Genomic DNA, 23,440 nt, shown 5'->3' on the forward strand with positions numbered 1-23,440 from the left:
CTGGTAAAATCCCATCCACGTGAACTAACTGGAGACTGGAGGGTGTTGACTTTAACTGTTGACATGATTGTGTAGGAAACTTCGGTCTGTGGGACCAGCAGGCTGCCATCGCCTGGGTCCACAGGAACATCCGCTCCTTTGGAGGAAACCCTGACAACATCACCATTTTTGGAGAGTCTGCAGGTGGCGCTAGTGTTAACTTTCAGGTCAGGAGTGTTTCTGTGAATTAAAGTAGAAGTTCAGACTAGATGTGAATGCAGGCTCAAGGAAATAAAATTCTTCTCCATGAGCTACAGCTTAGTCAATAGACAGCCAAAGTTAACTATTGACCATTTTTCTGACCCAGTCTTTGACACCTCTGTGTTTCTGTCTGTTTATCCGGCTCTGCAGACACTGACTCCTCACAACAAAGGTTTGTTCAAGAGAGCCATCTCTCAGAGCGGTGTGGCCCTGTGTCCATGGGCCATCAACGAGAACCCCCGGAAATTTGCTGAGGAGGTACGACTCGGACTATTCTCCAGGTTGTTACTTCTATGAGTGTTTGTTGTTCCCTGTGGGTGAAGAATTGTCACCAAATGTTATTAAAAGAAATCTGCAGAGTACAAATGTCTCTGACTTCACAGCTGTCTGTCTGACATCATGAAGAGACATTGAACTTTCTCTCGGCATAAAGTTTGAGTTCTTGCTTGTTAACGGCAAACACCAGTCTTGAAGTGAATGCATCCAAAGGCTGTAAAGTTTGAACCTGTGGCCCTGACATTTCATTTGACTTTGGAGTCAAGGTTCAAAGAATGTCTTAAACACTGTTGAATATTTCTCTGCTCTCCCTTCAGGTGGCTCTGAAGGTCAAGTGTCCCACTGATGAGAGGATGGCAGCCTGTTTGAAGATGACCGACCCTGCTCAGCTGACCTTGGCCGGCTCTCTAAGTCTGTCCAGCTCACCTGATAGTAAGTCACCAACACACACAGGAGCCGGGTTCATTTTAGTTAAAAGATCGATAATAATAATAATAACAAAAGAGGAAAATAGAATCTTTAGTCTCTTCTGTGTCACAGAAGTCCACAGAGAAAATCAATGATTTTTCACTAGTGATATAAAGAAGTTATGGACCTCAGGTGATTGGCACAGAACTGAAGGACTCTTCTTTTTCTGCATCATTTCCCATCATCCTCCTGTCAGGCCCTCTGGTGGAGAATCTGCTTCTCTCTCCGGTGGTTGATGGTGACTTCCTGCCCTCCGAGCCTCACAACCTGTTCCACAACGCTGCTGACATCGACTACATCATCGGAGTCAACGACATGGACGGACACATCTTCACAGCCATGGACATTCCTTCAATCAACTCCCAGCTGGTGGACACACCCATGTGAGTGTTTGTCCTTCGATCCCGATTTAACTGTTAGCTGCATCTGGAAATCACTTGGACCTGATTTTCTGTTGTCATGTTTGGAATAATCTGGAGCTACATTTTGACTAACAGTTAGCTAATTTTCCTGTTGCCCCGCTGTAGCTGTTCTTGATATTTTTCTTTCAAACCAAACATTGCTTACTTTGTTGTATTTTGGAGCCTGACTATACAATAAAACTAAACTGGGATATTTTGAAAACAACGAAAAAAACTTAATTCCATCCAGTACAACAAAATACCTGGTTTAAAATTCGAGACTCTAATCCAGAATTTAAGGTTCAAATCTCCACTGCTTCTTTTCAGTGAGGACATGAAGACACTTCTGACATCATACACCAAAGACAAAGGCAAAGCTGGCCTGGACCACGCCTACGCCACATACACCTCCAGCTGGGGGTCCAACCCCAGCCGGGAGACCGTCAAGAAAACTATTGTTGCCATTGGAACGGACTACATCTTCCTGGTTCCTGCTCAGGCCGCACTTTATCTTCACGCTTCCAACGCCCAGTAAACACCAAACCATGCTTTTATGTTGTAGATTAGATTAGATTTGACTTCATTCATTGCGTAATTGTTGTATTGCAGCAGCAAAGGGAGAGAGGTGCAAAAAACAGAGAATTGTGCAGAGCTATTGCAACAAGTGACCACAAGGGCGGCGTCAACTTTACTTTTCATTATTATTTTTGTTGTTAAACTGTTGATTTGCCTTTGATGGTTCATAGTTCTGGGTCAGTTAATTTTCCACCTCCCTCCCTCACCACTACACCAAAGTCTGTAGAGAAAATTGGTGATTTTATCCCAGGGAGTCACAGCACCTGTTAAAACTCTGCTGCCTCATCGTTAAATTTAAATATGTTATTTTGTGATTACAGTTTTTAAAAAAATCATTTATGGCCAGGTTTGCCAGAGTGACTGACCACAGGAGGCAGCAGAGTTCCCCTCTCTGTTCTAGTCCCCAGTGTTTGTTTATTCTCATCCCAACTTTTATTTTCCTTTCTTTCTGCCTCAACAGAACAGGAAAAACGTATTCCTACGTCTTTTCTGAGCCAAACCGAATGGGCGGTATCGCCAAACCCTACCCCAGCTGGATGGGAGCAGACCACGCCGACGACTTGCAGTATGTGTTTGGAAAACCATTCACCACTCCGCTGGGATACTGGCCGCGTCACCGTGACCTCTCTGGATACATGATCGCCTACTGGACTAACTTTGCCAAAACTGGGTAACAGAAAAATCCATAAAGAGAAAAAAGGAATAGAAAACATTGAAAAGAAAAATCTTTCGTTAGTTTTTACATTTACAGAATACATTTGTATTATATATTTCCTGAGAACAAGTGTGTGATATTGAGTATATCAAAATCAAAATCTTAGCTTTTTTTGAAATATTTTTTGTTACTGCCTGGTAACTAGGTCATAACTATCAGTTTTTTGGGCTAAGCGTTAGCTGTTTTTTTGTCTCTCTCACCTCTTCAAAATTCTAGTGATCATGACGTTCAATTTTCAACCTTATTCACAACTTTTCAGTCCTCTTCAAAATTCTAGTGATCATGACGTCTATTTTTGTTCAATTTTCAACCTTCACAACTTTTCAGTTTATGCATTTTCTACCCGTGGCTTACCATTCAGTACAGTGAATATATTTCTACTGAACTCTTATTATTTATTGTGCTTTAAAAGTTCTCCAGGTTCTGTAACATTTTTTTCCTGCTCCACAGAGACCCTAACAAAGGAGACATGTCTGTCCCCGTCACCTGGCCAAGATTCACCAGCGCCGGACACCAGTTTGTGGACATTCACGCTAAAATGGACAATGGCTCAGTGGGACAGAAGATGAGACTGCGTTACGTTCATTTCTGGTCCAGCATTCTGCCCAGTCTGAGTCCAGAGTCAAGATGAATAAACTGATCAGATCAAAGCAGCTGCTGTGGGCTTTTATTTCACTCGCTTTTTTTCTTTTGTTTAATAAATAATAAATATAAATTCACTAGACTTTAAACTTAATTCATAACAACAGCCAAATAGTCATGTTGTAGTATTATTACTGTATTATTTACACAAAAATGTAGTGCAGATATTTATTTTTTGGGGTGATTTCATGTTTCTCAAAATGGGTCAGTATATATTTTTAATTCTTTTTCACTGAATTTATCCACTGAAGAAATACTGTTACGAGACTCAAACTCTTGTCACTTTTTGTCTTAAACACTATGTTTCTGTAGATATTTACAGTAGAGTTTAAAACATTTAACATTTTAATCTCCATAATTTGATACCAAAACAGCAGAGCACTTTTTTCAGTCTTATCTGAGGTGTGTGTTGTTTTTCTCTCGTGTGTGTGAACAACTCCATCTGGGGTTTCAAACCAGCAACACCTTTTTTTTTCATCTTGTATTTACAGCTGACAATATCAGAGAGAGAGAAGTGTTTTTGTCATTCAACAGGAACATTTAATAAATACAAATAAGTAATTCATCAGAAATCTAAATACAACAAACTTTATTATTTTATTAAATTTTATGATTCGATTTTTTTCACAGTGTGATGTGAATGATGTGAATTTAATGTTCAAAAAGCAAATAATATAAATAAAATAAAACTTTATATCTTTTTTTACATTAAATAAAGTAAGTTCTATTATCTTTTTTTACATTAAATAAAGTAAGAAAAAAATAAAATATTTTTTTCTATTTTTTTACAATAAAGAAAAATATAGTTCTAATCTTTATATTTTTAAAATGTTAATGCTATAATGGAAGTAAACTGAATAATACAGTGAATATAATCATATAACATATCAAGTTTCAAAAGGCATATATACTGTATATAACAAAGTAAAAATCCTGTGACCTGTTCAACGTTTGTACATGTGTATCAGTGAGTGTGTGTGTGAGTGTGTGTGTGCGCGCGTCAAAGCCTGTTTCACAGCCTGTGTTTTCTCACAGGTCAGTCAGCAGTCACAGGTGTGGAAGGCTGTGAATCAACACTAAACAGGTTTTTGAAACCTTAAATTCTCACACACACCTGACGGTCTCTCTGTTCTCACATTCTGTGTCTGTTCCAGTTCCTGCTGCCATGTGGACCAGGATGGAGACGGTGCTGAAGACGGTTCTGACTCTCGTCTCCTGTCTGGGAACAGTTTCTGCAGCTTCTGTGAGTTCGAACACAGTTTGTAACATTTCACTGAGCAGAAAAACAACAAAAACAAAAAATGAACTTTAATTTTTTTATTCTTTCCGTCCACAGCTGGGTGTGGTTCAGACTGAGGGGGGCAGTGTTCAGGGACAGATTGTCCCTCTTGGAATTTTCCGCTCTGTGGATGTTTTTAAAGGAATTCCTTTTGCTGCCAAACCTGGAATTTTTGAGAAACCAAAAGCTCATCCTGGCTGGAGCGGTGGGTGAAGATGTACATTACATGATGACGATGATGATGATGATGATGACGATGATGATGATATTCCAGGTGTATTTTAGGATGTTAAGTAATATTTTAAGTGATTTGCAAAAGTGTTTATAATCCTAAATGCCTTTGCCTTACAACAAGAAGGTCAGTGGTTTGATTCCTAGTTTTAACTGCTTTCTATATAGTGTTCACAGTCCAGAAAAAAAAGCAGATTGGGGATTAGGTTCTTGGTTCACACTGACCACAGGTGTAACCTAGATATTGTTCTGATCTGCAGGAACCCTGAAGGCCACTAAGTTTGCTAAGCGATGTCTCCAGATGACTTTACTCCAAACCTCAACCATCGGCAGTGAAGACTGCCTCTACCTCAACATCTGGGTTCCTCACGGCCGACAAGGTGCTGTTTGAATCTTCACGGTGTCACAATGACGGTATTGTTTTAATGTTAGGACAGACGTCCATTAAGATAGAGCCTTAGTCATCCATGTCTCTCCTGCAGTGTCCTCCAACCTCCCAGTGATGGTCTGGTTCTATGGCGGAGCCTTCATGGTGGGTGGATCCATGGGACCAAACTTCCTCAACAATTACCTGTACAGTGGTCAGGAGATCGCAGGCAGGGCTGGTGTCATTGTGGTGTCAGTGGGATACAGAGTGGGAACGCTAGGATTCCTCAGTACAGGAGATTCCAGGTTACCTGGTACGTGGGGGGGGGGGGGGGGGGGGGGGACTGTCCAGGGTGTTTAAGAATGTTTCATTGGTTATAGATCGCATTGACACAGCAGTTGCTAGTCAACTACTGCCTAGCTTTGGTCTCAGTGATACAAACTGACCACAGGTGGCAGCAGTGGACCAGCAGCACCTGTATCCCTGTGAGCTAAAAGAGTGGCAGTAGTTTAGTAGGTAGTACAGTTGCTCAATACAGTATCAATACTCACCACATGATCTGTGATCACATGATCTATGATCACATGATCTGTTTTGTATTTTTACATTTTTTAAGACTTCTATAAAACTGAGAAATGACCTGTCTTGCAGGAAACTACGGTCTGTGGGACCAACACTCTGCCATTGGCTGGGTCCACAGGAACATTCGTGCTTTTGGAGGAGACCCAGAGAACATCGCTATCTTTGGAGAATCTGCAGGTGGCGCCAGCGTTAACCACCAGGTATCAGTACAACACAGAGAGAACGTTTCTGTAAAGGGTTTGTTTTGATCATGTGGTCGTGTGTTTGTCAACAGATGTTGTCTCCTCACAACAAAGGGCTGCTGAAGAGAGCCATCTCTCAGAGTGGGGTCGCCCTCTGCTCCTGGGCTCTGAACAGGAACCCTCTCAAGGTGGCGGAGCAGGTTGGTCCTCATCTGGTTTTTATTGTAATGGTCCAACAGAGCAGGCAGGACATCAAACCTGAAACTGTTGAGATCTGCGCTTGTCTGTAGGTGGCAGTAAAGGTGGGCTGTCCCACTGATGACCAGATGGTGACCTGTTTAAAATCCACTGATGCCCAGACTCTGTCTATGGCTACTAAGATTCATCAGGGAACTCCAGACCGTGAGTCCTCCACCACCTCCACCACAGCTGAAGAAGTCAGGTCAAAACCATAGAGTTAAACTGTGTTTAGGTATAAGCCTGACTTAAGTCAGTCTGGGTGTGTAGGCAGGAGGGAATGATCACTGACCCCTGACCCAGACCAGAGGTCAGCGACCTTCAAAATCACATACAATTCATCAAGAGCTGCACAAACACATTTAAACTATTTCATGAATGCAATAGTAAAGTGAAGGACGTTTCAATGAAGGTCCGATGCTAAAAGATTGAAGCGCCCCTGTTGTTAACCTCTGGCCCAGATGACATGACATGGTGACATCAGAATTATAATCCCAGATTTGAACAGTTTTACACGGTTGTGAAATCTGTAATCTTGCAGGTTGGTGTACATTTTCACTTCAACATTGTTGCTTTTGTTTTTCGCCTCAGATCCTGCTGTTATGAACCTTCTCCTCTCTCCTGTGGTCGACGGTGACTTTCTCCCTGATCAGCCTGAAAACTTGTTCCATAACGCTGCAGACATCGACTACATCGCAGGTGTCAACAGCATGGACGGTCATCTGTTCACCTCCATGGACATCCCTTCTCTGGGGAAGAAGAATCAGTCAACTCCTGTGTGAGGAGCGTTTGTTTATCAAAATTAAAAACTGAATTTGTAAATGTGTGATACAAACATGGAGCTGCACACATGTTTCCTGCTCAGGAAAGATGTCCGCCGACTCCTTGCTGCTTACACCAAGGACAAGGGTCAGGCTGGTCTGGACCTGGCCTTCGCTCAGTACACGTCAGGCTGGGCTCCAGACTCCACACCCAGTCAGGAGGAGATCAAAAGAACAGCTGTGGACATCGGAACCGATTACATCTTCCTGGTTTCAATTCAGACCGCCATCAAGCTGCACGCTGCTAATGCCAGGTGGTGCTAACACGAAGACTGTGTATCTATCTATCTATCTATCTATCTATCTATCTATCTATCTTTCTATCTATCTATCTATCTATCTATCTATCTATCTATCTATCTATCTATCTATCTATCTATCTATCTATCTCCATCCATCCATCTATCAAAAAATTGAATTTCTTTAGATAATGTAAAAACTCTTAGTGTCATGTTGTGTTCCAGATCAGGGAGAACCTACTCGTACCTGCTGTCTGAGCCCAGTCTCATGGCAGGACCAGGGAAGCCCTACCACGACTGGGTGGGTTCTGACCATGCTGATGATCTGCAGTTTGTCTTTGGGAAACCCTTCACTACACCCAAGGCTTATGGAGACCAGCACAGAAGGCTGTCTGGATACATGATGGCCTACTGGACCAACTTTGCTACAACAGGGTAAAATAAGTCTGTTGATGAAAATAAAAACTTGCTGAGGGTCACACACAGGGGCTATAACTAATACAATAAAAGATAATAGTCAGTCAAAACCATAGCTAAACATTATTTCAGAATTTATTAAAAATTAAAGGGACTACTGATTAACTCCAGATTAAGCTTTAGCAAGAAGACAAATATTAAAAGTTAGCAGAGATGAAGCAAAGACCAACCAAACAAGTAAGATGTCTGGAATGTTTAGGTTTTAACATTTAGAACTTGTTTTTGAACCCATTTCCACAGAGATCCAAACACAGGGAAGCTTGAGGTTCCTGTGACCTGGCCTGAATTTACTAGTACCAAACAGCAGTTCTTGGACATCAACAGTTCCATGACCCAGGACTCTGTGAGACAGGATATGAGGTCCCGGTATGTTCTGCTTTGGACCAGCACCCTGCCCAGTCTTCCATCCTATCACAACACTGCTGCTAATTGATAGTTTTATAGTGGACTTTGGTCTGTGAGCTAAAATCACTGATTTTCTCTATGGACTTTGGTCTGTGAGCTAAAATCACTGATTTTCTCTAAGTTGAGAGTGGTTTACAAACGTCAGTTTCTGCTACAACATTGAAATAAAGATATGAACTTTGAGTGACAGATTTTGAGTCGTTTGTTTCGTGGCTAAAACAATTATTTTTCTGATGCTGGCTGATTGACGAGCCATAAAATGAAAAATAACGACCTCTGACCAATCAGAGGATCGTGAGTTAATAAGTGGGCGTGTCCGTAACTTGGATTCAACACAAACACATGAGAATAGTCAGGAGTTGGATCAGTGTGTGGAGACTGATCAGTGAGCTGAGGTGTGATGTCGATGCTGACGCTGATGCTGACGCTGATGCTGATGATGGAGACAGAGACGGCGCTGACGCTGGATTCTGCTGCTACTGCTGTTGTGGTGACAGTGGCTGCAGCTTTGACTCTGCACTGGCTCTACAGGCTGCTCTTCTGCCCCCTGCTGCTGCTCAGGAGAATGCAGGATGTGGGTTACGTGGCCGCAGACCATCGATCCAGAGCCCAGGTGGCTAATGAGGTTCGGCGCCGCAGGAAGATCGGAGACCTGCCACCGGTGTATCCCAACGGCTGGTACCGAGTGCTGGATTCATCCAGGCTGGAGAGAGGAGAAGTTCAGAACGTCACTGCGCTGGGTGAGAAAAGGATGAAGAAGATGACCAATTAGGCACATTAGACATCAGATATAAACTTCTGAAATGTCTCTCTCTCTCTCTCTCTCTCCATTACTGTGCGTTTTCACGCGTTGCCATGCAGTGAGCCGAAGTTTGTTTTACAAATGTAACTGAAGCTTTACCTCATCAAACACTTTGGTCTTTTGTCTCTTTTGTGTGTGTTTGCTCTGCTGCTTAGTGACCCGTTGATGTTGTATGAAGAAGTTGCCGGTTCACTTCCTGATTCATTGTTTATTCCATTCTTTCCCTTGTTCATTTAAAGGTGGACAAAGACAAAGATGCCAACACACTGATTGTTGCTGCACAGCACTGAGTGTTTGTCAGCAGTTAAGTCTTCCTGTGCACACGCGTGTGCTCCCATACTACGTGCACATGTATGTTCAGTTTTTGACAGACTCTCCTCACTGTCCTGTTCTGATCTGGGACTAAGTTAAAGGCTGTGAAGACAGTCAGGTACAGCAGAGACAAACTGATGAACTAGTGACATCATCACCGCGTCATGTGACTCTGACTAAATCTCACATCTCATACTGTTGCACAAAGTTCACTGCTGCTTCTCGCCGCTGTCGTGTCTCTGGCTGACCTTTGACACCAGCGTCTCCAAACAGAGGCCTGTCCTCAAAGACAAATGTTTGTTGTGTCAGTTACTAAGTCCTAGTAGTAATTCAGTCTTTTTTCCTCCAGGTGAGGAGTTGGCAGTGTTTCGTGGAGAGGATGGAAAAGCACACGTGTTGGACGCCTACTGCCCCCACCTGGGGGCCAACTTGGCTGTGGGTGGGAAGGTGGTGGGCAACTGCATCGAGTGCCCGTTTCATGGCTGGCAGTTTCGTGGACAAGACGGAAAGTGTGTGAGGATTCCCTACGCAGAGAAAGGTCATAAGGCAGTCGGCTTTGAAATGGTTCAAAACTGGAGGAAAAGGAGAGTCAATCTCTGCTCCTTTAGCTTCTTCACTCCAGTAGGAACCACCCCACCTAGAGGTGGATGTGTGGAACAGCTAATTCTGAGGATTTTGCAGTGAAATGGATTGATGAACCTTCACCCTAGAGGAATGGTGAACATTTCTTGTTTGTTTGGTTTTTTTTTAGTGCCCTATTTTGCCAAGGTTCGTTCGTGGCCCAGCTGTGAGGTCAACAACCAGGTCCTGGTGTGGTACCACTGTGATGGAGCCGAGCCTCAGTGGAGTGTCCCTGAGCAGACGGAGGTGACTACCAGGGAGTGGGTCTACAGAGGGAGGACTGAACACTTGATCAATGCTCACATACAGGTGAGGGGAGGGGCTCTGTCCACATGTCTGTCCATCCTTCTGTCTGTCCTGTCCTTCTTGATGTTCTCGTTTGGATCTCACCAATTTTAAACTCCTGGATGAATTACTTTAAGAACATCATTAGAACAGCCTCTTTAAATGAGTTATCCACAACCTTATCATGTCTCTTTGAAAACAACATAAAATGATCAATAACATTTTTTTGGTAAGTTAGTAAAGTTATATATATCTGTAATCTCCAGGTTCCAAAGTTATGTTTTTATTTTCAATTATTCTTATGTTTTGGTGCCAACTGAATTTTTAATGGACTTACTCAGTGTGAAACTTGGGCCTATTTATTTGAACGCAACCAGGAATTCGAGGTTTTATAGCTGTCTGCGGCCACTTAGTGGAAATTTAATTAATTTAATATCTTTAATTGTTCTGTTAGCACAGTGTTGGTCAGTTTCAACACTTTCATGGCATCATAAATGAAATGTACAGAGGGATGAGTTTTGTCGGTCAGTCACACACCCTCTGTTTCTGTCTAATCCTAATGTCTTTTCCTCTGCAGGAAATTCCTGAAAACATCGGAGACTTTGCTCACCTTAACTTCCTGCACACTCCAGGAATCTTCAGTGGTGCAGACCTGCGATACACCGACAACAAAGTCGTCACATTTTTGCAACACAGCTGGAAAGTAAGACGGAGAAGTGAATCCTCATCAAGTCCATCATAAAAGACTGGATGTTTTCATTAAAAACCACGTCTGTTTTCACAGGGTGAATGGAAACCAGAGTCAGAGCCAAACAGTCACTGCTCTCAAATGTTTCTGACTCACTGCCTGACTGTGTTTGGGCTGCGCCTTCCTCTGCTGGACATTTATGTGGAGGTTCGACAGGTAGAGATGGAAGCAAAATCCCACCTTTTCCAACCCACCCCACCTCTACTGTGTTAGTTTGAAAATGTGTTGTTGTTTTTTTTTCCATTAAATGGGTAAAAGGTTACATATTTATGACTACGACTGTCTGTAATGTTTACTGCCACCCACTAGAGGGAGCCTCTGATACACATCAGTGAAGGCGGTGTTCTGAGCTCTTGCTGATTTTTGATTCTGACAGACAGTCTCATATATGATCACGTTCTTGTGTCTGTGTTCCAGGTTGGTCCTGGACTGGTGTCCATGATGTTCCACCACCGTTTCCTGGGCCGAGGTCTGATTCTCCAGAGTGTGACCCCAGTGGAGCCGTTGCTCCAGTGTGTTACCCACACCATCTATTACCAGTCCAACATCCCAGCTGTGGTCCCAAAATTCATCCTCAGAGCAGAGTGTGTTCAGGTGCATGGCATTCTTCAACTTAAAATATTTTTCTTTTTGCCTCAGAAATTATTTATGTTGAAAAATCTGGTTTATTATATTTGTTTGTTTTAAAGCTGCGGCCAGTGCTGACACACAGGAAGTGTATTTCCCTTCCTGGTTTATTATATTTGTTTGTTTTAAACAAATTGCGTTTTAAACACGTGCTGTAGGCGACATCAGGTTCACAGTCTCCTTAATGTCTTCGTCATATTAAACTCGTATGACATTATTAAGAAGCAGTTTTCCCTGGTTAGTTAGTCCAGTTCTACCAGGCGATAAGCTGGAAGAGAATGTACAAAAACAGTTCTATATCTGGAGGAGGAACTAAAAACAGTCCCATTCATCAAGTCCATCTTAACTAATGAGACTGTTTCTTTTTGGAAACACACCTTTAATGTTGCTTGGTAACAGAATCCACTGGAGGTAAAGGCCTTATTCAACCCCTGGGCCCTGAAGGCATCTCTGACAGGTTCCCCTGTTCTCTCTGTTGTTCTGTTTGTGTGAACAGTTTGAACGTGATGTCATGATTTGGAACAACAAGAAGTACATCTCCAAACCTCTGCTCACCAAAGAAGACTCCACCATCCTGAAGCACCGACGCTGGTTCAGTCAGTTCTACAGTGAAAACAGTCCCAGGCTGCAGTACCAGAACAACAACTTGGACTTCTGAGCTCCAGATCACAGGGAAGACATTTTTAAAAAAATACTAAAAGATTTATTTCTTTATGTATTTAAATTTAAGTGAATTGATTTTTAAAAAATATATTTTTATTGTTTATGTTGATTATGAATTAATAAATGCATTGATTTCAATTTAAAATGTAAATTTGGTTTTAAAATGATAATAAAGATCATCGAACTAAATATACATTCAATAATTTACTCATCTACAGAGGGGCGCATAATATATAAGGGTCAATAAGGTTAAAGGTCAGGTGTGTTCGTGATGTTTGAACATTCCTCATAGTAGTTTTCTCAGAACACTACTGCAGAGCTGCTGCCTCAGCTGTTCATGTGCTGCAGCTGCAGCCACTAAATCTGAGAGCAACATGTGCACGAAAGGTCAACAAATGTCAGGGAGAGCAGAAATAAAGGTCAGCAATCTCCCTGAACCAGCAGGTGGCTGTGCTCTGAATGAGATGGTGGAGTTAATATGGCAGCAGAAGAACTCTGTCCAGAATTCAAAAAAATAAAATCACCGATTTTCTCTAAGGACTTTGGTCTGTGTTGTGCTAACCAGGTTAGAAACACAACCCTGTAAATAAGGGTAACTGTATTAACATTTACTGGTTAAGTCAAGTCACTTCCTGTTTCCTGTTGTCAGAGATTTAGTCACTTCCTGTTTCCTGTTGTCAGAGTACATACAGTATATGGAAAATATAGACAATAGATATAAGACAGCTGACAGCCACTCTTTTAATGAATTACAGATTTATTTTAAAACTATATAATGTCAGTGATAATTGTCAACCACTGCTAACAGCTTTGTTTGTAGTTTTTTATGTTAGCTTGTGGCTAACGCGACAGTAGGTCTTGCCTACAACAGCTATAAATCAGCCGAGGTGATTCACTCATGTCTGGGATGGTGGTTGTTCCTGTGGTTAATAGTAATGTTCAACACTATGGTTCAAGTAGTTTCCTTCCTCCTCCTCCTCCTCCTCCCCCCTCTCCTCTGGTCTGTTCTCAGTCTTAAACAAGTCTTTTAGAAGAGGCTAATGTTTATTTAATCACACATAATGAGATTTGCTCATGCGTTTCTGGGCCACGGTGAGGTTTTCACTGCACTAAACATGTTCAACGAAGTAGAGCAGTTCAATGCTCCAGCTTCTTCAGGCTACTGCTGCCCCCACCTCGCCACCGCCCCCAAGAGGATTGTCCTGTAATTCACTGCAATATTAATATTATCATTTTCATCGAAGCTCTGTGATGATAGAATGAACAAACATTACTGCGTCGACTTTGAATGGACACTACAGCCTATGTGTGTGCGTGCATGCGCGCGTGTGTGGAGAATAGTAGTCCTGCCTCAATCTTTCCCAGCATCCTTCAGGACCAGGTGTTCCCTGTGCTCTGCTGTGAACAGCAGATAAATGTAGACTGGTGGTTTTTAGTGCACGTACAGATGGATGCTTGTTCTTCTGATGTGTTTCTCGTGTTGTGTCAAACCTTTGCATCAATTATGAATGTGTGTGTGTGTGTGTGTGTGTGTTCACCGATGATTCTTTCATGCTACTCTCTTGTCCTGATGTCAAACTGAAGCTATAATGCTGCAGAGAAAAATTGATGAAAACAGGGAATTTTACACAGCCTTAGCCTTCAGTTAGCTTTGTGTCCTGTGCGGGGGGGGGGGGGGGGTGGAGCTAAAGGTCTGATCAATACAGATCAATTTTTCATTTCACATGGCGAGTCAGACGATGACTGATTCTTGACCTGTATTTGGACTTAGGTCATTGACAGGGAGCAGAAGAGAAATATGTTCTTTTCTATCGTAGTAAATAGTACCAGAAACCAGGCACAGTACCATGAACTGAGCAGAGTGCTGGGAACTACTGTGACCTCACTGCAGGGACAATCACCTTAACAAGTAGAACAAGTACAAGAACTGTTTTCTGCAGTATTAGCTGGAGGAAGGACGTCACCTCTGAGGTGAAGGGGTCAGGGTCCAGAAAACACGGGCAGGCGGAACAAGAACAGTAGTGCCCCCAAGAGGCCGAAGGTTATCATCTTCCTCCTCTTCCTTCTTTACTTCATTTTTAAACACATTATTATTTCTCCTGACTCCTGGTGGATTACTAACATGAACATAGGTCACAGTGCAAACACATGCACGTGTCAACACCCAGACTCTTATTGTCTCTAGTATTGTTCACCAGTTCGCCTGAGGCAACATCACATGCATTTTTTAGTTTTTTTTCTAAAGTAATGTGAGAGCAGTGTACGTTTTATTTTTATGCCTGCGGGCGTCGCAGTCGGCTCGTTTTCCCTCACATGATGTTTGCAGATGAAGTTTGAATCTTCTCAGCCTGGGTGTTTAATGTTCCCACTGAATAAAACAACTTTCCAGTCTTGATAATAACACAAAGGGAGTGCCACAGATGCAACACTTATCCTACTGTACACACAGGAATCCTATTGTATACAAACTGCTGTTGCTGCTACTAAAAATGGTTCAGACAATAAATATGGTTTATTTTTAGACACTCGGAGAACTGAGGGTGTTTTTAAGTTCAGATTTTACTCAGATGTGCTCCGTATTTGATTTAATGTTGTCCTGTCCAGGGACAGGGACACACCAGCATTTAGACCAACAGGTCTAATGATGCCTCACAGAAGGAGAGGGAGAAGAATATGGAAAAAATGGATGGAGGGAGGATTGAGAAACATTGGTTTGGGAATTGTGTTTATGTGCAGAGCTGACAGCCTGACTCTGTGTTTGTGTGTGTGTGCGTGTGTGTTCAGAGAGACAGATGAAGCCTTCATATCACCTCCTCCAATCAAATCCTTCAGCCTTTAGAGCTGAGAAGAGTCTGTAAGTGAACTGAAGCTGGAGGTGGGGTGATAACCCCCCCCCCCCCTCTCTCTCTGTATCTCTTTCTCTCTCTCTCCTGAATGGGAAGGGGTGATGTGTGAGTATGTGTGTGTCTGGGGGGGGGGGGGGGGAATGACGGTTGGGGATTGGGCTTCTGTTCACTGTGTGTGTGAATGGTTGTGTGATTTAAAGTGACTGTACAATAGATATAGATGCACACATGAACATTCCATCATATTATTAAGTAGATATTAATATCTATACAAACTGATCTTTATCACTTTATCCAAATACAGTGAGATATTACATTCCTAACCATGTTAATGTTTTTCAGGAGATTTTCCCGTGAGGTGAAATCTTCGTTGTCCACTGTCGTCCCTGTGGATCTGAAAGGTCTCAGCGAATCACAGAGTAGAGATGCCTCTCTGTGTACCAGCACATGCACATTGCTCTCTCTCTCTCTGTGTGTGCGTGTGTGTTGTTAGGTGAAAAAGAATACCAACCTTGTTTCCTAGGTAACAGAGTGGAGTGTGTGTAGCTGCAGGAAGCTGTCATGGTTTCAACAACACACACACACACACTTCAACACAAAACACGGTTAAATAGATAGAAGCGGGCACACACACACACACACACACACACACACGTGTATGTGATGTGTGACAGCGTGGACCTCCAGCTGACATAAACCAGGTCAACACTCAGCTTCTCTCTCACTCCATGACGAAGCTAAATGTCAGAATCAGAGGAGGTTTTCACACTGTTTTCTGACTTCAGACCAGGTCCAACACCTATTCTTTCTTTCTCCTCCTACTCTACCTCCTCTTCCTCCTCCTCCATCTGCCTATGTGAAATCCACCAGGCCAATTCTGTCTGCCTTTCAGTGTTGGTCCAGGCCCACTCTCTGTGTACCAGTCTGAAACTAGATGAGGTTTGAGGACATTTAATCAACATCAGTCATCAGTCTGTAAATATGAAAATAAAAAATAAATTATGATTGACAGGTTTTATATGTTGATTTCTTATAACTTATTCTTAAATATCTTCCAAGGAAGAAATTATCTAGATTTTTTTTTGTCAAAATATGAACTGTTGTCAATGTATTTTAAATATATATTTTAATATATTCCTCAGACACTATGATTTAAAATAAATGATTACATTGCTGTTTACTGGTCATTTTAATTATGGTCTTTATTCATTAATTCACCTCTAGTTAGTTTTTACCGTGTATTTTGTTGAGTTTCTTCCCGGATACATTTGTCAAATGTTCGTATACTATTAGTGAACCATTGGCCTCCTGCCGTCCTGCTCTTATCTGTCATATTTAAATCCATTTCATCTTAAGTGAGACCAGTTAGTGTGTGCTGTGAACCTCATGTCACAGACCATGTCAGTGTAAACATGAATGATTCGAGTGGAACCATTGTTTAAACCCTCCTGACGTCATGTCCTTTCATTGCTGTGGTGCTTAGTTTATTATGAAACTAAAAGGGGTGGGGGGCGTTTTCCCTAAAACGGCCATTCCCCCAAATGACCGCGCACGCCCCTGTGAGCATCAGCAGCATCAGCATCATTGAAGAGTGGGGGAGTCTATAAGACGGGAGCGCGCAGCTTTCACGGCAGCGCGCCTACACAGCTGTCAGCACCAAGGACAGCACCACTCTGGGACCAGCAGGGACGGATCAGACCAGATCCGTGTCTGAGGACCAGAAGACTCCTGTAGAGACCGGGAGAGAGCTGGAGAGTCCTGAGGAGAGCTGGGGGGGTCCTTGAAGGTCCTGGAGACCATGCTGCGGCTGCTCTGTCAGAACCACTGCGGTTTTTGAGCACAGGCTCGCTCACAGTGGTTCAAAACCTGTGCGCATTCCTCTGCAGAGCCTTTGATTCCACATTTCCCTCCCGTCCTTTTCCTCTTTTTTTCCGGCGCGCACATCTGTCCCTGTCCGCGCTGCTTCTCCACACCCACAGCTCCAGCTGGTCGAACCGAACCGACACCGCAGAGAAACGCCGTCTCTGCAGCTGTGCCGCCTGGTGTTTCACACCACCATGCGTCTCTTCCTCATGGTGGCGCTCTTCTCCTGCTCGTGTGCGCCGGCGGGCTGCGAACCTAAGATCGTCAACATCGGTGCGGTTCTGAGCCAGAAACGGTACGAACAGGTCTTTAAGGACGCAGTGGCCCAGGCCAATCAGGTCTACGGCAGGGAGAAGTTCAAACTGAACGCCATCTCCGTCACCCACAAACCCAACGCCATCCAGATGGCGCTGTCTGTCTGTGAAGACCTTATCTCCAGCCAGGTAAGTTCTGCCTGTGGTCCAAGTCGGTACATCACGAAAATGTTTGTTTGTCCAAAAGCTTGTCAATAAAATAAGGTGACTTTATTTCCTCAGTTAATTCAAATATGCAACGTCAATTACGTCAGCACAAAGGGGTGGAGCCAAGCTTTTCATTTATTGGTTGACAGCAAATTGGCAAGATTTGAGTGTTTATTTGTCACATGATCAATTATTCACGTATAACTATATGACAAAACATATATAACAGCAATACAGCACGTAAATGGGTGACTAATAACATTTCTTTAGCAAAGTTGTCAGTAATTAACGGTGGCTTCATGTTCTCAAATAGTGGGGGCGGGCCCCTCTGGTGGGGCGCGGTGAGGTGCCAGTCGGGTGTGAATGAACACGTTCACTACGACATTTACAATCAACCACCTTGGTGTTAACTCTGTGTGAGTGTGTAAAAAATCAGTGACATTGGCCCACAAACCAAAGATCAAATCAGTGATTTTAGCTCAGACCAAAGTCCATAGAGAACATCAGTGATTTTAGCTCAGACCAAAGTCCATAGAGAACATCAGTGATTTTAGCTCAGACCAAAGTCCATAGAGAACATCAGTGATTTTAGCTCAGACCAAAGTCCATAGAGAACATCAGTGATTTTAGCTCACAGACCAAAGGCCATAGAGAAAAGCAGTGATTTTAGCTCACAGACCAAAGGCCATAGAGAAAAGCAGTGATTTTAGCTCACAGACCAAAGTCCATAGAGAACATCAGTGATTTTAGCTCAGACCAAAGTCCATAGAGAAAATCAGTGATTTTAGATCACAGTTCACTACATTTGTCCATTCTGTGCATATATGTGCTGCAGCGGTATTAGCCCCGCCCCCAAACACTCTCATTACTTAAGATATGTGATGATGCCTGTCCCAAGTCAGTACTGATCAACATCCACCTTCCATGCACCCATTGTTTGTCTATGAGCATTCAGAGCCTCTGAGGAACAGACTTTAATAACAATAATAATAATAATAATAATAATAATAATAATAATAATAATAATAATAATAATAATAATAATAATAATAATAATAATAATAATAATAATAATAATAATAATAATAATAATAATAATAATAATAATAATAATAATAATAATAATAATAATAATAATAATAATAATAATAATAATAATAATAATAATAATGCTGTCGGCAGTGATTATTTAATGCATTAATGTTAAAATACCTGATTCACTTGCCCAGTCCTTGAGGACCGGTCTGTGTGTCTGGTATCGGTTGATGTATTTAAAGATTTGTGCTGCAGTTCTGCCAAACAAACATATGAGATCATGAGTAATGCATGCAGCACAGCAACTCCGTTTGTTCCTGTGAGAGCGGTTAAAACGCGGTCACAGCATCGTGCGATGCTCGGCTAACGTGTGGCTCGTAGAAACATGGCTCAGTGTTTGTCACAGTGTGTAGAGGCGTGAAGTCCTTCTCTCTACTCCCACACACATCATTAGGCTCCATGAAACAGAAGAAGAGAAGAAGAAAAACACATGTACACACACACACACACTCTCCACTCCAGTGCTGCTCTCATGTTGCTCTGGTTCTGCTCTTAGTGTAATGACTCTAATTGATACAGGCTTGTAGAAAAAGACTACTATGTTCTATATTTGATGTGCCATACACCAAACACTTGTTTCTGAAGTTAAGATCTCAAACTTCTACTTGAACAGAAGGTTACGTCATTCTTAAATGTGGTAAATTAAGATATTGAGGAGCTTCCACTGTTACTTAACCAAATAAATTATCAATGTCATTGATCCAGGCAGAAATCTGACATACGCTCTCAAAAAGAAACACATCTGATAGATAGAAGACATACGGTACAAACAGTACTTTATGTTTACTTTATACTTGAGTTTACTGTTAAAATGCAGTTTTTAACACAAGATAATAAACAGCTTCTTCTGCTACACAGGTCCTTAGAGAAATTAATGATTTTAGCTCAGACCAAAGTCCTTAGAGAAAATCACTGATTTTAGCTCAGACCAAAGTCCATAGAGAAAATCAGTGATTTTAGCTCACAGACCAAAGTCCATAGAGAAAATCACTGATTTTAACATAGGGCACGTTCGTTGTTAATCCACAACTGTTCACGTGTCCTTGAAAACCAAAATAATCTTTTTATATACTTGCTATAGAAAAGTACATGTGTCATTTTTTAGAACTGCACTCCCTTTCTCTTTTCTCTGACACAGACTCAGAGTATAAAATCTTTGCTTCCCATAAATCAGTAGAAAAACAGTGGTTCATTTTCCGTCATCCTCCTCATATTTTGCACCAAATGAGACAGAATCAGAGCAGACTGAGGCAGAGAAGATTCTCTGTCAGTGTTTAATGAGATGAGATGAGTTGTAGGCGATGGAAGAGTCAGTGAGAAAGAAAAGTCTGCAGCAGATGGAGGAAGAAGAAGCCCCTGGAGCAGTCCTCAGAAGATAGACCTCATTTCCTGACCCGACCATACGCCGTGGAGCTCAGATCCAATAATCCAGGGCTGCCAACATCATCCATCCTCCTGCAACCGTTACTCTCTGGCTTTCTCTAGATATATTATCACTTTAATAATGCAGTGGTTGTGTGTGTGCCATCAAATAAAACCACTTTTCGTTATTACTGGCATTGTGTTTTTCTGTCCTGGTACAAGAATTCATCCTTGGAACTTTACAGCTTTCTTCTTATTTGATTAATGGACAAAGTTCACGTCTTACAACACTGACGGTGAGAGAAGCAATTACTCTGGTAGTTTTTGTTTAAAAAAAGTCTCAGGATAAGTTAACATGATTTTTTTTTAAATATAGTTCATGTGATAAAAAAAATGAATGAAAAAATACAAAAGTCAGCCAAAAGATAATTAACATGTATAAAACCCTACAATGTAGCTTGTTATGTATGATACAATACAGGTCAGAACATAAAGTACGTCAAATACGGACCATTAGAGCTAAAGGTTAGCCAGTGTGTTAGCCAATTATGTGACAGTTATTATAAAAGACAGTTAAACACTGGTGGAAAGACTTTTAAAAGAGTGGATGTTTGTCCTGATGTACAGCTTGTTGTTTTTGTTTGCTAAAATGGACGTCCATTGTCTCACTGCTGTTAACACTGTCTTGTCTCTGCTCCTGTCAGGATGATAAACAGTTTTTTTCTTCACTGCCGTTTCTCTGCAGGTCTATGCCATCCTGGTGAGTCACCCTCCACAGTCCAGTGACCACCTCACACCTACACCCGTCTCCTACACCGCAGGATTTTACCGCATCCCTGTGGTTGGACTCACCACTCGCATGTCCATCTACTCAGACAAGGTGAGTGATGGAGCGGAGGAGTGACATGAGGAATGATGTGGAGAGGTGGGGAAGAAGCAGGAAGTGAGGAGGAGCTCCCAGGGGAGAGGCTTTAGAAGAGTCTCAGATTAAACGTGCCATCACTCTCTATTAGCTCAGCTGTGATTAAAAAGGTTTCCAGCTGAACCACGAGAGCACATCATTAATAAAACGTGTCTGATGTGAAAAATGTTTCTGCAGAGCAAGCACCGTGTTGGAGTAAAAATTCAAAGAGCCGCTCTCACAGACCAAAGTCCGTAGAGAAAATCAGTGATTTTAGATCACAGACCAAAGTCCATAGAGAAAATCATTGATTTTAGCTCACAGACCAAAGTCCGTAGAGAAAAACAGTGATTTTAGCACAGACCAAAGTCCATAGAGAAAATCAGTGAGTTTAGCTCAGACCAAAGTCCATAGAGAACATCAGTGATTTTAGCTCACAGACCAAAGTCCATGGAGAAAATCAGTGATTTCAGCTCAGACCAAAGTCCATGGAGAAAATCAGTGATTTTAGCTCACGGACCAAAGTCCATAGAGAAAATCAGTGAGTTTAGCTCAGACCAAAGTCCATAGAGAAAATCAGTGAGTTTAGCTCAGACCAAAGTCCATAGAGAAAATCATTGATTTTAGCTCAGACCAAAGTCCATAGAGAACATCAGTGATTTTAGCTCACAGACCAAAGTTCATAGAGAAAATCAGTGATTTTAGATCACAGACCAAAGTCCATAGAGAAAATCATTGATTTTAGCTCACAGACCAAAGTCCGTAGAGACAATCAGTGATTTTAGCTCAGACCAAAGTCCATTTCTTCTGATGATTCATGTTTAAGTGTAACTCAGGACACAGCTACGTCCACATGTTGTTTGGTTGTTGGTTGTATTATTTTTTGTATCTTTTTTTCTAATTGCAAACCTAATTTGTGAGACACAGTTAACCTTTGCAAAGGCCAGACTCTGCCTCTGGGAAAACATTTGTCCACTCATGTTTCTGCTGATGAGTCATTGTATTCAAAATCTAATTATCATGTAAAATGAACTGTTAACTGTCTTGTCTCTACTGAAATTGTTTTTTTACAGGCACATCTCCTCGTTCTCCCACTCAGTGAACTGAATCACTGCAGCTGTTTTCCCATCACTGTTTTAGTTTGTAAACCAGTAACCTTCCCACTCCAAAGTCTACAGAGAAAACAGTGATTTTACTGTTTAAAATATTTGATTCAGATTGACCACAGGAGGCAGCAGTGGACCAGCAGCTTCTGTGTCATTGTGAGCTAAAATCACAGGAAACAGTTTCTCTATGGAGTTTCTAAAAGGAACGAGATTTGCCTGTTTTCAGTCAAGTGAACTAGTGGTATCTAGTGCCCCAATCTTTGGTGTGTGGGTTCTATTCTAAAGGGCTCTCGGGGTACGAACTGCCAAAACACTCTGAAAACAGCTGTGGTGACCTCTTGGTGATGAGATTAGCCAAAAGTGTTTCTTCTTTTTTTCTTGTCATTAGTTAAATGAATGGTTAACACTGATTATAATTCAGAGCTGGTCTGTGGCACAGTCAACAGAAAAATGCAAAAGATGCTTTCCATCCATGGGGCGCCAAAAATGGAGGAGGAAAAAAAGTGCAACTTTCACACCAAAACTACTTGGGTCATTAAAAATCACATCATCCCTCTGCACCATCTAAAATCTTGATCTTGATCCGTAATCTTGATCATAACACAGGTCATGTCTGCTGTTTTTCCAGAGCATCCATTTGTCCTTCCTGCGGACCGTCCCTCCATACTCTCATCAGGCCCATGTTTGGTTCGACCTGATGCGTGAATTCAACTGGAACCACATAATTCTCATTGTGAGCGATGACCACGAGGGACGGGCGGCTCAAAAGAGGCTGGAGACCCTGCTGGAGGAGCGGGAGACCAAGGTGAGATTGGCTCGGCCCGCTACCCTTATACAGCTGAGTGCTGGCGTTATTAAGACCAAACCCCTCTTCTGTGTACGTAGCTGTTCCTCTCTGTCATGTGACCACATCTCTCCCTCTTTCTCACCATTGTGTAAACATTGGCTAACACACCGAGAGCCATCCACAGCGTCTGATGTGGTCTAATCTGACTCTAGTCTGTACCTTTATTTGCTCATCGTCACATTTGATTTCCGCCATAGTCCAGGTGATCCTGTGTCTTTCAACAGTGGAGCCAAATAGTGGACTTTAACACGGGGCTTCGCAAACTGACACAGAACAAACCGTGTCTTTCTCAAAGTAACACTTCACTACAGTTAACCTGAGTTTTTATTGTATTCTTGATAAAACTTAATAATAACCGTATGAGGAATGCGTACTCAGCTTCATGTACTGGTGTTAGTTGTATTTAAATATTGGTCATGTTTGTGACAAGTATTACTGGATGCTGTGAAAGAAGTTGTACTACACAAGATGACCACAGGGGGCAACAATGGAGCAGCATTGTTCCTCTAACTAACTAAAGTCAATGATTTTCTCTACAGACAGTCGTGAGTTTAAACCTTTGGTTTTCCAGTTGTGCCATAATAATAATTATCTTAGTGGGAATCCTTTGCTTACCAAACATGGTGTGAGATCATGGTCTAACTGTGTGGAAGTGTCAATTGTCCCATATTTAAACATCCTTCAGACTGGAGTAATGAGCTGCTGCTGTCAGTGGAGATGGTGCCGTTCCTCCTGTTTGAGAACTGCTCAGTTGCTGTACTGA

The 23,440-nt window shown here is 42.1% G+C and overlaps 4 protein-coding genes across 9 annotated transcripts in view; all 4 read left to right on the plus strand.

Annotated features, from left to right (window-relative positions):
- The window catches only part of cel.2 (carboxyl ester lipase, tandem duplicate 2), a 4,909-nt gene extending 1,583 nt beyond the window's left edge, over window positions 1–3,326 (plus strand). Inside the window, 7 exon segments of the mRNA XM_025062536.1 lie at window positions 1–206; window positions 391–498; window positions 834–948; window positions 1,181–1,367; window positions 1,713–1,916; window positions 2,422–2,631; window positions 3,127–3,326. The exon segment at window positions 1–206 is cut by the window's left edge and continues 186 nt beyond it. Coding sequence (XP_024918304.1) covers window positions 1–206; window positions 391–498; window positions 834–948; window positions 1,181–1,367; window positions 1,713–1,916; window positions 2,422–2,631; window positions 3,127–3,307 — 1,211 coding nt within the window. The 3' untranslated portion in view covers window positions 3,308–3,326.
- Window positions 3,327–4,350: 1,024 nt separating this feature from the next.
- LOC103389307 (bile salt-activated lipase-like) lies at window positions 4,351–8,321 on the plus strand. 2 transcript variants are annotated; one of them, XM_025062537.1, is made up of 12 exons: window positions 4,351–4,402; window positions 4,473–4,561; window positions 4,655–4,802; window positions 5,089–5,208; window positions 5,311–5,508; window positions 5,847–5,977; window positions 6,052–6,159; window positions 6,250–6,361; window positions 6,788–6,974; window positions 7,062–7,271; window positions 7,482–7,691; window positions 7,974–8,321. In XM_025062537.1, the coding sequence occupies exons 2-12, from the start codon at window positions 4,484–4,486 to the stop codon at window positions 8,164–8,166; spliced, it is 1,695 nt and encodes a 564-aa protein (XP_024918305.1). In that variant the 5' UTR covers window positions 4,351–4,402; window positions 4,473–4,483; the 3' UTR covers window positions 8,167–8,321. The 2 variants fall into 2 exon arrangements, with proteins under 2 accessions (XP_024918305.1, XP_008322891.1); XM_008324669.2 differs by lacking the exon at window positions 4,351–4,402 and having other exon boundaries at window positions 4,416–4,561.
- Window positions 8,322–8,552: 231 nt separating this feature from the next.
- On the plus strand, window positions 8,553–12,272 carry LOC103389306 (cholesterol 7-desaturase). Its single transcript, XM_008324668.3, has 7 exons — window positions 8,553–8,878; window positions 9,602–9,790; window positions 10,004–10,182; window positions 10,736–10,861; window positions 10,943–11,062; window positions 11,324–11,500; window positions 12,030–12,272. Exons 1-7 carry the CDS (start codon window positions 8,557–8,559, stop codon window positions 12,189–12,191), a joined length of 1,275 nt encoding a protein of 424 aa, XP_008322890.2. The 5' UTR covers window positions 8,553–8,556; the 3' UTR covers window positions 12,192–12,272.
- Window positions 12,273–16,622: 4,350 nt separating this feature from the next.
- grin1a (glutamate receptor, ionotropic, N-methyl D-aspartate 1a) overlaps window positions 16,623–23,440 on the plus strand; it is a 30,464-nt gene continuing 23,646 nt past the window's right edge. For 4 of the 5 annotated variants that reach the window (XM_017038747.1, XM_017038748.1, XM_008324635.2 and 1 more), the window contains exons 1-3: window positions 16,623–17,348; window positions 20,569–20,703; window positions 22,459–22,635. In XM_017038747.1, coding sequence (XP_016894236.1) covers window positions 17,100–17,348; window positions 20,569–20,703; window positions 22,459–22,635 — 561 coding nt within the window. In that variant the 5' untranslated portion in view covers window positions 16,623–17,099. The remainder of the gene's footprint in view (window positions 17,349–20,568; window positions 20,704–22,458; window positions 22,636–23,440) is intronic. The other variant, XM_008324636.3, reaches the window with a different exon arrangement.

The sequence above is a fragment of the Cynoglossus semilaevis genome, chromosome 14 (genome assembly GCF_000523025.1).
Source record: "Cynoglossus semilaevis isolate Cse_v1.0 chromosome 14, Cse_v1.0, whole genome shotgun sequence".
Lineage (NCBI taxonomy): Eukaryota > Metazoa > Chordata > Actinopteri > Pleuronectiformes > Cynoglossidae > Cynoglossus > Cynoglossus semilaevis.